Source organism: Cucurbita moschata, unplaced genomic scaffold (genome assembly GCF_002738365.1).
Source record: "Cucurbita moschata cultivar Rifu unplaced genomic scaffold, Cmos_1.0 Cmo_Scf00060, whole genome shotgun sequence".
Classification (NCBI taxonomy): Eukaryota; Viridiplantae; Streptophyta; class Magnoliopsida; order Cucurbitales; family Cucurbitaceae; genus Cucurbita; species Cucurbita moschata.
In genome coordinates, this window is record NW_019268576.1 from 17866 (window position 1) to 30081 (window position 12216).

The window sequence follows — 12216 nt, forward strand, 5'->3', positions numbered from 1 at the left end:
GGGGGGGGGGGGGGGGGGGGGGGGGGGAGAGGGAGAGAGGTACCGTCCATAGCGTCACCAAGGAGATTGGCCATGGCAAAAGGGAGTACAATAAAAGGAACTGTATGGTTCAACACAGAGTACAATGGCCAAATGATGGGGGTTTAGTTAGTGAGATTATGAGGCCTGAAAACCATCCTCCCTCTTATATGGTTTCCGAGACGTGCCAAAGCATTACTTTCTGCCGTTATGAAAGTAATATTCTGTGCTTGCAGTCGTCAACACAACATGGCAAACGATTATACCTATCAAAAAACGGGGTTCAAGGAATAAGAATCTTCACTCTTGTAACCTCCCAAGCTACATATCTTCATCAACCAAAAGTTATATGATACCCCTGCTGCCTTTTCCATACCCACAACCACTTTTTTCCTTTTCTTTCATTTTCTTAAAATATTATTTTTATTTCCTTTTCTTTCATTTTTATTCCCTTTCAATATAATTTATAGTTATTGTATTTTAAGACATTTTATTTACTTTAGATTACATTTACATAATGGCTAATTATGGTCATTAAATATGTCATTAAATATGAATGTTACAACTATTGGAATGCGTAGACTTGAAATGAAAAATATAGTAAAAGAAATTTGTGCTTTTCTTTAGCCAATGGCTAAGTTTTTTTTTTTGCAATTTGCAGTTTAGATTACATGTAGAATCATTCAAGCTCGACATGATCAATGATCAATCTTGCTTGTGGAGTGATTCGAATCTCAAACAAGTGTTCTTGCGTTAAGATATTTGATCAACAAAAATCATTCAAGCTAGACATGATCGATCTTTCTTGTGGAGTGGTTCGAATCTCAAACAATGTTCTTGCCTTGAGATATTCAAATCTCAAGAAACAATGTTCTTGCCTGAAATATTCAAATCTCAAACAATGTGTAATTCAAATTTTATCACACCCTCATAGTGACTACTCACAAGTATTCACACCTTTGCCAACAATAGAACAAAACTAAGATGAAATCATTTCCCTTTTCTCCAACCATCATAACATGTCTAACAACAAATTTTCATGTAACCATCTTCTGTTCCAACCACAAATAATCTTGAATAACGAAGAATACTAATGCTAGACAATACTGATAAATTTCTTGTTCCCTGGTCCACGCTCGAGAGGTTCTGAGGTATAATTCGATATTGTCCATCCTGCGCATGATGGGTCCACCTAGTTAGATTTAACATGAATTATGGATGATTTGTGCACAACTAAAAACTTATAAAAAAACTAAAACCTGTTTGATAATCATTTGGTTTTTTACCAAGAATTAAATTTTTAAGAAATATGAAATTTATAGCAGAAAAAATGAGCCTGCACAATTTTCAAAATCCAAAAACTAGATGGTTACCAAGCAAAGCTTGAGAAAACGTATAACCAACGGCACAATTCTGAGTGACTGTATACCAAAGTGAAGGACATCATATTTTTTCCACCAAACTTAGAAATGATTTATTGGAGATGAAGGGTTTCATAGAAATTGTGTTAAAGCATTAGCCCGATACTAAATCTACTTCCAATTTCATAATAATAGTGCACCTGAACCAATGCTATTGAAAGGAAAACTCTTATTGTATAAAGTACATGACCGACTGACAAGAACATGTTCAAAAGTGTTCAAGACTTACTTCATCCGCAGATTTCGACAAAGATGACAGCCCAATCTTGTTTCTGGAAATTGAGATGACGTCTTGGCCCCACATCGAAAAGCTAGATACACCATCATTATGACCCCTCAATATAATTGGCGTTGATGGGGAAAGCCTACAAAAGAAATAAGAAAGGCTGTCATCCAAGAAATATAAGCAATATTATTTAAGAAAATAAGTCTAATTGGATCTAAAATATGGTTCCTTTTGCTGATATGTTGGCAATCCAGAGCTCCTAAACGTATTACAATTATAGTATTGCTGGAGAGAATTGAAATTAAAAGCATCCTTTCTTTTGCTGCCTACAACTTATTTTCCTCTGCCAGACAACTTTCATGATCGAAGAACAGATGAATTGTCAGAAATCAAACTAACGTAATCTAACTAAAAACTTCTATTAACTACACAACTCAGTGCACGCGCATATAGTTTGCATAAAAATTTGCACAAACCTTCTCAGATCCCAAATTCGTAAAGTCCGGTCAAGAGAGCTAGAAACAAGCATATGATCTTCTGGTGCAGCCAACTGGAAGCATAGAAGGCAAATCAAACTCAAGATCATCCTACAGCTGTTTTTCTTAAGCATGTTAAAATTACCTTGGTTACATATCCATCATGTGCCCGCCAAGTGGCTATAACATTTCCACTCCTCGCATCAAATAGCCTACAATACCCTGAACTTAGGCCAGCTGCAATCCAGGAAGGCATAGCCGAAGCACCATCTGCAACCATTTTGTCAAATCCACAAGAGCAAATAGTCGAGACAAGAGAAGGAAAACCAGACTCAATGCCATCTCCTCTCCATAGATGAAGCTTTTGACCTTGAGAAACATCAATAAACCTGTGGAAAAATAATTATCCATAAGATAATCAGCATGAGTTTATTTTATTCTCATATAAATTAGCTTTAAAATCAATCTGAAAACCAAATTATGTTTACACCTCAGAGAACCATTCCCAGTGCCCACTACAAGCTTTTCAGCAAATTCTATATGGTGCATATATGTATACAAGCTTCCATCAAACGCACTAGTCAATATTCCACTGGACAATGAATTGGAACTTATCGAGTTGGCATGGTCAGCATTTGTCTTTAAAACAGAAGATAAAGGGCTTGCAAGATGTGCAGAATCCACTGATGACTCTGCAAATACTGATAAGAGCTTTCCTGATCGGCTATTCCAGACATGTATAGTTCCATCACAAGAAGCTATTCTTCCAGTAGGCGACAAAACACAAATGTCATTGACAACCTATAAGTTTCAGAACAAAATTAAAAATAATCACGAACTCCATAACCAATAACAACCGGGAAATTTTGAATATAACTGTCAATTGATTTCTGAATTCCAAAGGACTCAGAGAAAAACAACCCATGTTATTTAATCAAGAAAAATGAGGTCTCATTATGATAACAAAAGGAGGAAGAGAAAGAAAAGAAAGAAGAAAACCTCTTCATGGCCATAATAACCAGAAACACAGTTAACTCCAGACAACTCCCACCTCTGAACCATTCCTTTGAATCCAGATCCTATTCCAGCGGTGAAAACATTAAATTCATCTGGACAAATGGCCAAAGATCTTACTGCCCCATGATGCGCACGAACTGAGTAAATAACAGATGCTTTTATTTTCCATGGAAGTTCTTCTTTCAGACCGACTGCACGGCCAAGAAAATCAGGTCCATCCCAGCTAGATGCTATACTAGGGAGCCAAAACCAGGGTTCAAGCTTTATAGAGTGACATATTGATGCATGCATTTGCATGGAACCTTGATGAACATCATGGAGCCGTCTTAGGGGCATCAAGTTTTTGGCACCTTGAGCCCTTTGTGATTGAGGGATTGACCACCCTACACCATTAAGTAAAAGTTTGGCAGGACTGTATTCACTAGTTGAACCCTTACTGAATTCAGTCTTCTTGCTCATTAATTTATCTGAACTGCATCGGGATGACTCCCCTGTACATTCCCACTAAAGCAAAAATACCTTAAGAGATGTGCATAAACAAATCGAAATGCAGGTTTAATTATATTTTGATTGAATCAACAGAAGCGTAATCCAAGACCATCCTAAAAAGCTACTCCTACCTTCCAGTGATGGTACCTAAGAAGATATTGCTCAAGAAGCAACCATGTAGTACAACACTGTCGGAGCTTTTCTATCCCAAGAATAGATGCAAAAGTAGGATACAAAATCAGTCTGCAATTTCAAAGTAAAGATATGAGTTATGAGAGAACAAAACTTCAGTGTTTAATGAGGGTCAAGATGGTGCTAACACAAGGTCCATGCGGCCTTCATTTGGGACATCTCCATCACTGCTTGGTCCAGAAAATTTCATGTTTTTGCCAAGAGAAGTAGATCGATAGGCAGCTTCCTGCGAAAAAGCAAGCTCATCGAATACCTCTCTAAGTTGGGGTATAAGATGCAATGCAATCATATCTGGTCCAATTAGCTGACAAACTGTCATTAGAGAACTGGCAGCGACCTGGTCAACAGGTAGCAGATTACATTCCAAATCATCAATAACTAACAAGCTGGCAAATAATTAAGGGGAAAACAAGTAGTTCAAATATAATATATGTAAATATTAATGCTAAAGGTTTGAAAAAAGAAAAATATCAGTTCCATTCACTAAAGAATACATACAAGTGTACAAGGTTAGCCTAAGTAGAAAGTAAAAAAAAAAAAAACAAGGACAATACAACTAATATATTTACAAAATTGCAATTATACTCGTATAAAAACTCTAAGACTCTCGTCAAAGTTGGATAGTACACATTTATCATGTCAGCTGCGTGTCGCGCAGAGAAAAAGGCAAGAAAAATCTGCATGCTTCAGGGATCGAACCCACACCATCGAAGTCAAAGGGTTCCCGTCAGTGGGTGACACGTGTCAAGCACCCCTGCGCGACTTCCTTACACCCAACACATGATACGCGAACGTGAACCCCCTCTGAGCACGTGAGGCGCGTGAATCAGCGTGTGAGGTTCCCTTTTATCCCGATTTAACTCCCGTTCGACTGTTTTTTGTCCCAGTTTTGATACTGGCCTAAATTTAACTTGATTCAGGACCTACCAGCGAGCTTTCAAGAAATATGGGGCTCCCAACTAGTGGAAAAGCGAGCTTCACAGGACACGCTTCATTCCAATTAGTAACCATCTGGATTTTTGGTAAGTAATACGGGTAGTGATCACTAGGACAAGCTAGTATGCAAGCATGATGGACCTTAGGTGGTTAGAATATGTGTGATTAGAACTGAGAATGAACAATTTTGGTGATTATGACATGTGCATGATGAAATTACAAAATTGCTCTTAGAGCAAGAGAATTGAGAAACATGTTTAATTTAATGTCGTCCGCTGTGGTATGATGGAGGAAGGGATATTCTGATCTGTGCTCTGAGTGATTGATGGATGTTATCTCCCCGTTGAGCTTGTTTGATTGTTTGATTGTGTGTATGATTTATGTTATGGTTTTCATGCTTTAAGGCTTGGTAGGAATACCTTTTTAAATAACATCTGTGAACGGGTAGACATGATTTATGTGTTAGAGATGGTTGATAGATGTATTTTTCGAGTAGAGCATGTATCAAGATCACAGTTAAGATTAGGGCGCTATAGCTAGTGTTGTTTACATGTAGAACTAGAGATCAGACCTATGTGCACCAAGGGATTGGTTAAGCTGAGAGGCTAACCTAGAACGTCCTGGAATTGAGAAAATGGAATTTAAACCGCATGAACAACCCTAAGAACCCAGTAGTCCTCCACAGTGTATTAACATGATTTTAAGTAGCCTACAGAATCACAAAACTAGTTGAGTTACTATTGAGTGTAGAGTCGGGACAGGGCCGACATTCTAATCCCATTAAACTAGTTCTTGAGAAGAACTAAGGACTACATGGGTAGTTAGCTCAAGACATGGACCTCTATTGAGTGTAGAAACAGGCGAACCTATAAACCAATCCTAGTTGCACTAGGGACTACACAGGTAGGTGAATAGAGTCCCTATCAAGTGTAGAAATAGGTGAACCTATAAACCAGTCCTTGTTGGACTAGGGACTACAAGGGTAGGTGTCAAGATGAGAGCCCCTATTGAGCGTAGAAACGAATCAAGGTCGACGCTGCGACTTCGTAAACCGGTCTTGGTAGAGACCAGGGACTATGCAGGTAGGTGGTTTAGCATGAATAGCTTCTATTGAGTGTAGAAACGGGTCAAGGTCGACGTCGTGACGCTGTAAACCAGTCTCAACAAGGGACTAGGGACTACACGAGTAGATGATCAACGAGGAATCAATTGGGTCTTCGTATAGACCAAAGGAAAGTCGTGGGCATCTACTAGAAGAAGGAAGCAATGAGAGCCTACAAGTAGGTTGCTAACTGAGTATATTTTTATACTCACCCCTTTTTCTCTTTCTTTTTTAGGTACTGGTCAAGGTGGAGAGGTGCTCGAAAGCTGCATTGTCACAGAGGGGTATCGTTCCAGAGCATCAGTCCGTATTCACATTTGGAGTCTTTTGTATTTTCTTTTATATTTGTATTTCCCGTTTGTAAAATGTTGTACAACGTCATCTTATATTTGAATTTAGTTTTGGTGTTAGTTGACTTCTTTTTCTTGTTTTAAATTTTATCGAATTTTTAACCTCTATTTTATTTTTCTATTAATTTTATTTGTTTTCGCTATCGTCTTTTTAGTCTCGATTCAGTTTTCGAAGCCTCAATAATCAGGTCGTGACAACCATAACATCTATTTTTTTTTTCTCTATGAAAACGAAAAATGTATATGAGCAAGAAACATACTACATTAACGAAGGAAAAGAAGATTAATATAAAATGAAAAAGATTACAAGAAATCAGACCGTCTAAAGATGCAAAGGTGATCCAATTGGTCGCATATTTATCAGACATCTTCCCAGTATTTATCTTAAAAGAGACACCACTTCTTCCCAACAGAATGCTGAAAAGCCTTCAATCTAGTGTTATCCAATCTTCTAAACGTACTTCAATTCCCAACTAAATGGAGATAAGAGATCACGCATATTTTCAAAGAACCAGTAAATATTAAACTAGAAAAGAACCTTAACCAACAAACATTTATTTAGCAATACACATTTTTACCTAGGTCGAAAAACATTTGGTGGTAATGAACTTCTCAAATTTATTTTTAGGTCAAATATACAAATGCATGCATGCTTTGTGGTGAGAAATTTGAATAACCTGAAGCACTGAGACATCCAAATTCTTCTGAATTAGCACCATGACATGCAAACATTTCTGGCCCTACATAACCATAGGATGCACCAAAAGTTCAGAAACATCAATTCACATTTGCAACTTTGCCCGAGTATATTAGAAAAATTTACCTCAATAAGCTCCTTTAATACCACTTCACCTGGTAAGTAGGCAACAAGGCCATCTAATGTGGTGAAACAATCAATAAGGGCTAAACTACTCCAACTTTGCATGGGTTCAGGTTTGGACAGAGAAAAAAATTTAATGCAGCACCTAACAACATTCTTGAGTAATGGAAGCATCTGCTTGACAACGAATATATCACCAAAAAGACCACCTAAACAATAGAATTAAAATTACTTAACTGAACATGTCTACGTTCAAAAAGAGGCCATACCAACCACTCAACAAATCAAGAATACCAATTCTAACCAGCGCATCAATTCCATCTGCACAGATTCCTTTCCCAAAGCAGTTAATTAAAGGCAGGATTGTCTGGAACAAGAGAGAGTCAGTTATAACTGCAGTGAGTCACATGCATACACGGCTTATAGACAAATTACGATGAGCACATATGGATATCAAATACAATTTTTTATATCATCAAAGTCCAAAGACTTCAATACAAGTTAAACCTGATTAATGGTAACAGGCATCCCAAGTTCTTCACAAGAGCCAATAAGAAGCACTGAAGCAGCAGCTGCTGAGCTCTTATGTGGAGCAACAGATAGGTTAGACACGACCAAAGGATGAATTGTTTCCATATACACTTGTTTACCAAGCCGATTCCATATTTCTCTTACAAATGAATCTTGGAGAAGAGAAACCTTCAAATGTGAATAACCAGGAACCTGAAATTAAAATATTAATAAGTAAAGCGATATATAAAATTTTAATAATACAATGAAATAGACAAAAGGAATTCATGACTAGCCTGTAAAATTTTTTGGATAACAGGTAAAACCAAAGTCTTCACTGCCTTAGACATCAGACACTTCAAAAACTCTTTTAGTAGTACATAAGCCCATTCTACTTCCGCATCTGACTGAGGAGCCAATATAAGAGGCAGACAATAAGGAGCGCACATTTCAGCAGCAAATTCTCCCATTGCCTTGAGAGCCCCTTGTTTTGCAAAATTTGCAGCATAACGAAGTCGGGTAACATCTTTTGCAAGAATCTGAAGTGGAGCTAGAAACAAGTAGCATGACTTGATTGTAGCAGGAAAACAAGGTGATTCCAATATATTTTTGGCTGATGGCCTCCTAACCAGGTTTTAATAAAATAGGAAGAGTTAGTCAGGTAGAGTCCATAGCATATGAACTCGTCAACCTACAACCAGTGAAATACACAAGACAAATTCTACTTGGTAGAAACAAAATCAAAAGACACCAGGCACTATATATTTGAACAACTGTAATTCCTATTTACAACTAACGTAATCAAAAAGTAAAAAGCCTCAAAATTCCACCTTGTCAAGTCCTTTTGGATGCATGCTTCAACAAGAATTTTAATATCAGGAGGAAGTTCTTGCATAAAGCCAGGCAAGATGCCACTTTCCAAGTACATAGTCAATGAGGTAGAATGAAAAAGTGGCCTCCTCAAATGAAGCTCTGCTAGAATACAACCAATAGAAAAGATATCATTCGCAGCACCATCAGAAAATTGCAATTGAGATATTCTTTCTCTCCATGATAACAAGTCTTGATATCCAATTGAATCTTTACCCTCCACTTCAACATGCTCAAGAAGATAGCTCAGTGTAATATTGGTTCGAAGCTCATGCTGTACAAATATATCAGAAGTATTGGTTAAACATTTATTGAAGCTCTCAGCCGACAAAACCTCTTTGGAAGTCATATCTTCCAATTTTTTAGCATAATAGCCATAAACAGCATTTAAATGTCTGGCCTCTTCAAGGAATGATGATGCTTCTTCTAATTCTTCTAGATAGGATATTTCAGACATAATAATATCTTTATCTTCCACTTCACTTGCATGGTATTGATTCTCAACTGACATTACAGGGCTTTGACATGATCTCTTGGTTGGAACTTTCCGTTTTGGGTGAGGTCGACTAAAGAGCTGACGACGTCCCATCGACCTTGGGAGCGTAGGTTCAGATAAAGGCAACATAACGTTCTTGGCAGAAATAGCAGCTTCACCTGACATTTTATATCCAAACGTGACGTCAATCCACTCATGGAGTTTTTCTGAGACTCTATCACTTTCTAGAGCATCACGATGCAATTTAATGAACTCCTCAGGACTACCTGCCCATGGAGGAACAGCCAAATCAGCCATACCATCATGCATTGAATAAAATATTTGAGAATCACAATAAAATTCAGGAATGCATTCATCAGGGGTCCACTGATAAAGCCTCTGCATGTTAGAAGGATATTCATTGGGCTCATAAACTGAACGGACGGCCATACGTAAAATGCTTAAAGGTAACCTTCTGGCTTTATAGCTGCAGACAGCCAGCTCAGAGAGACACTCATCTGATACATGATGTGGGATTTCAGAGGTAGTGTAGGTGAAGTCCAACTGTTCATCACCCTTTGCCAATCGCCATTTGCTTTTGCTTAAGTCCCGCCATCCGACATCTGAACTCTCATCTGGCTTTGTGCTAAAATCTATTACCCATGGCATTATTGTGTGAAATTTGTGGTCATCCCACCTTCTCCCAGCCAATCTATTTAAGGCAAGTAAATACTCAAAATTACTCAACTCACCCCTCCACCATCGCATAAAATCAGACGGCCAGTCTATTGAGGAAGAAACACTCAAATCAGCGTAAAGAGCTTTGGAAGAACAATCCTTTGCACAACAATGTATCTGTCCTGATGTAGCCATCGAACATTTTTTTTCTTTCCTATTTAAATCACACACTAACCCAGGCATATCACAAATTTGCAGCCAAGACCAGCACATCTCATTTAACATCACACTGGATGGGCATATATTGCCATGGAAGATCCCTAAGCCATGTATAAAGGCAAGGGCGGATAGTAGCTGATATAGTAGAAACCTAATATGCCACTCAGACTTTATGGCATCCGGACTATAATGGAGAATGTTCTCTAATGTGTATGGAGTCGTAGGCAATATTGCATTGGTATAACCATGAGTCCTTAGCATTGAAAGAACAGGCACGATATTGGGATGCCTCAAGCAATTCAAGAAGACAGTCTCTTGAAAAGAAGGAATTCCAACTAAGCTAAGAAAATTTATGGAGTCCCTTCCTGAAGCTCTTCCTTCAATTAAGAGACAAAGTGAGTGCAATATATGATCTTCTAAAGATCCAGACAAGAGATTGGATGCAATTTCATCAAAGGTAGAGGGGGATGAAATGCTAATACGGGCAATGGGGGCCAAAGAACTGATTATCCTCGAACAAGAGAGCCTACTGGAATGGTTGTAGTTAGAACCGTCAGTGAGTGATTTCCCTCCAATTTGTGGCGAATACAACGAACCTTTATGAGGACTATCCCCTTGAGTTTCAACTTGATCTCCACTAATCTGAGATATAGTGTGAGTACTGTCTTCGTTACCACCGTTGAAATTGTCCAGTAAATACTCATTCCTGCATTGGGGAGTGGGATGGTGTTAAATTCTCCCTTGAAAAAAATTAAGTAAACGAATATGGAGAAAGCCATAATTCATCTGATACTATCAAGCAGCTTATCCAAACTGGTTCCCGAGTTTGAGACGCTTGAGAGCAATAATGTTCAGAAGTGTGCTAAAATCTAAAATGAGAAAAAGATGACCATACACATAGTTGGTTATGCAATAGTAATCATGGCCTGGCAGATACACGATCATAAATTGAGAGCCTGAGGTTTCCCCATTTGACACCTGCGCGAAAAAATAATCAGATAACGAGAGAACATCTTCTAATGCACTCTCTTAAACGCATTCCTATTAAGATTATGCACCAGTGGGAACGAGACCTGAACAACGGCGGTGGAGGTGAAGGGCAGGGCCGTGTCGGAGATGGCATAGGAGACTATGAGTCGGTCGGAGAAATCGACTCTGATTCGACCTTTAAGACACTCGAAGCAAAACCTCGACTGCTCTTCCATTTGATTGAAATTACTTGTACTCCATTAAACTTGAACACTTCCTGCAACAGGTGATCGTTCATGAATGAGTTATAACTCCACGAAACGTCCAACCCAAGTTTCAAATTGTAGAGAGAAACGGATCAAACCCATCATTCAGCTGCAAGTCCGACTGATTACCATTCTTCGATCAAAAAACAGATTTTATGTAGTTGGTCAAATTGATGAATCTCGCATCTGCACATTCACAATAGGAATTCTTCAACCGGCAATCACCAAAGCCCACCGCCACCTCGTCCTCTTTTTCTCTCTTTACCACTCGCGAGCGCGCGCTCTATCACTTTTTTCGGTCGCCGCCGGTATTCCAGGATTAAAAAAACTGATTTTTTCTTTTTCCTTCGGATAAAATTTGATTTTTTAAAATTAACCATTTTTTCTCTTCTTATCTACACTAAAGTAGGTCTTCAAAAATGGAGCAAAATTTTAAAAACTAAAATAATAGTTAACAAAAATAGATTTTAAATTTTATCTTACAATAAAATATATTTTTTTAAGAGAGGATGAGAAAATAATCCTTCATGGAGCTGGGTCACAATCGCCCTTATTCTATTCTTGTTTTATTATTTATTTATATTGACAGATTTTATTACATGTCTTCACGTTATATTTCATCATCTAAAATCTTTTTTAATTTTGGTCAACAGTTCCTCTTTCTTTACCCTAAAGAGGTAACCGTTGTGGTAATTTTCTTTGTTTTAATCTCGTAGTTTGAACAGAACTGTAAATAAAGTTACTTAGCTATGTACTATAAGTTTTATCTGAGGAAGGGAGGTAAATGTGTAGAAAGAAGAGGAAGTGACACGTGTGATTCATGTGTTGAAAATATTGATTTACTTGCGGGACAAGACAAAGATGAGAGGTTGAGAAAATTCTGTTGCATTGTACTGGATTCTAGCGCTGCGTGAGAACTTCTTGAACTCAAATTCTTCTCGCTTCACTCTCTTAACCAATACTTCTTTTCCACGTGGCCTCCTAGATTTTTCCTCTTCCGGGCCGAGTCCAACCCATTGGGTTCCGTAGTGGCAAAGTTGTTATTTTGGTAACTCATTAGGGGTGTTTTGGCCAGGCACTGGATACGCTGCGTAGACGCTTGGAAGTTGGAATCTCCCCTTTCCGCGTCTCTGCTTGTGCTTTCTTCACACACGCAAAATCCCCCCCCCCCCCCCCCCCCCC

At 38.3% G+C, this 12216-nt stretch overlaps 2 protein-coding genes across 5 annotated transcripts in view; both read right to left on the reverse strand.

Moving 5' to 3' along the window:
• Window positions 1-176, reverse strand: part of LOC111436929 — a 2657-nt gene extending 2481 nt beyond the window's left edge. The window contains exon 1 of the mRNA XM_023074721.1: window positions 44-176. Coding sequence (XP_022930489.1) covers window positions 44-74 — 31 coding nt within the window. The 5' untranslated portion in view covers window positions 75-176. The remainder of the gene's footprint in view (window positions 1-43) is intronic.
• Window positions 177-987: 811 nt separating this feature from the next.
• Window positions 988-11371, reverse strand: LOC111436806 (protein GFS12). 4 transcript variants are annotated; one of them, XM_023074553.1, is made up of 17 exons: window positions 11164-11370; window positions 10873-11045; window positions 10695-10777; window positions 8388-10505; window positions 7854-8181; window positions 7555-7770; window positions 7342-7414; window positions 7051-7256; window positions 6905-6967; window positions 3968-4176; window positions 3779-3890; window positions 3141-3662; window positions 2632-2942; window positions 2287-2530; window positions 2142-2215; window positions 1669-1804; window positions 988-1191 (listed from the first exon to the last, which is right to left on the reverse strand). In XM_023074553.1, exons 2-17 carry the CDS (start codon window positions 11002-11004, stop codon window positions 1042-1044), a joined length of 4977 nt encoding a protein of 1658 aa, XP_022930321.1. In that variant the 5' UTR covers window positions 11005-11045; window positions 11164-11370; the 3' UTR covers window positions 988-1041. The 4 variants fall into 4 exon arrangements, with proteins under 4 accessions (XP_022930321.1, XP_022930320.1, XP_022930319.1 ...); XM_023074552.1 differs by having other exon boundaries at window positions 10873-11076; window positions 11163-11370; XM_023074551.1 differs by having other exon boundaries at window positions 11133-11370.
• Between the last annotated feature and the right edge of the window lie 845 nt (window positions 11372-12216).

Excerpts from the sequence above, each read along its gene's own strand:
- LOC111436806 (XM_023074553.1), bottom strand. The coding sequence starts at position 11,004 with ATGGAAGAGCAGTCGAGGTTTTGCTTCGAGTGTCTTAAAGGTCGAATC. Across the intron at positions 8,182-8,387 it reads ATCCAAAAGGACTTGACAAG|GAGGCCATCAGCCAAAAATA; the intron begins GTGGAATTTTGA and ends AAACCTGGTTAG. Across the intron at positions 2,216-2,286 it reads ATGATGGATATGTAACCAAG|TTGGCTGCACCAGAAGATCA; the intron begins GTAATTTTAACA and ends CTATGCTTCCAG.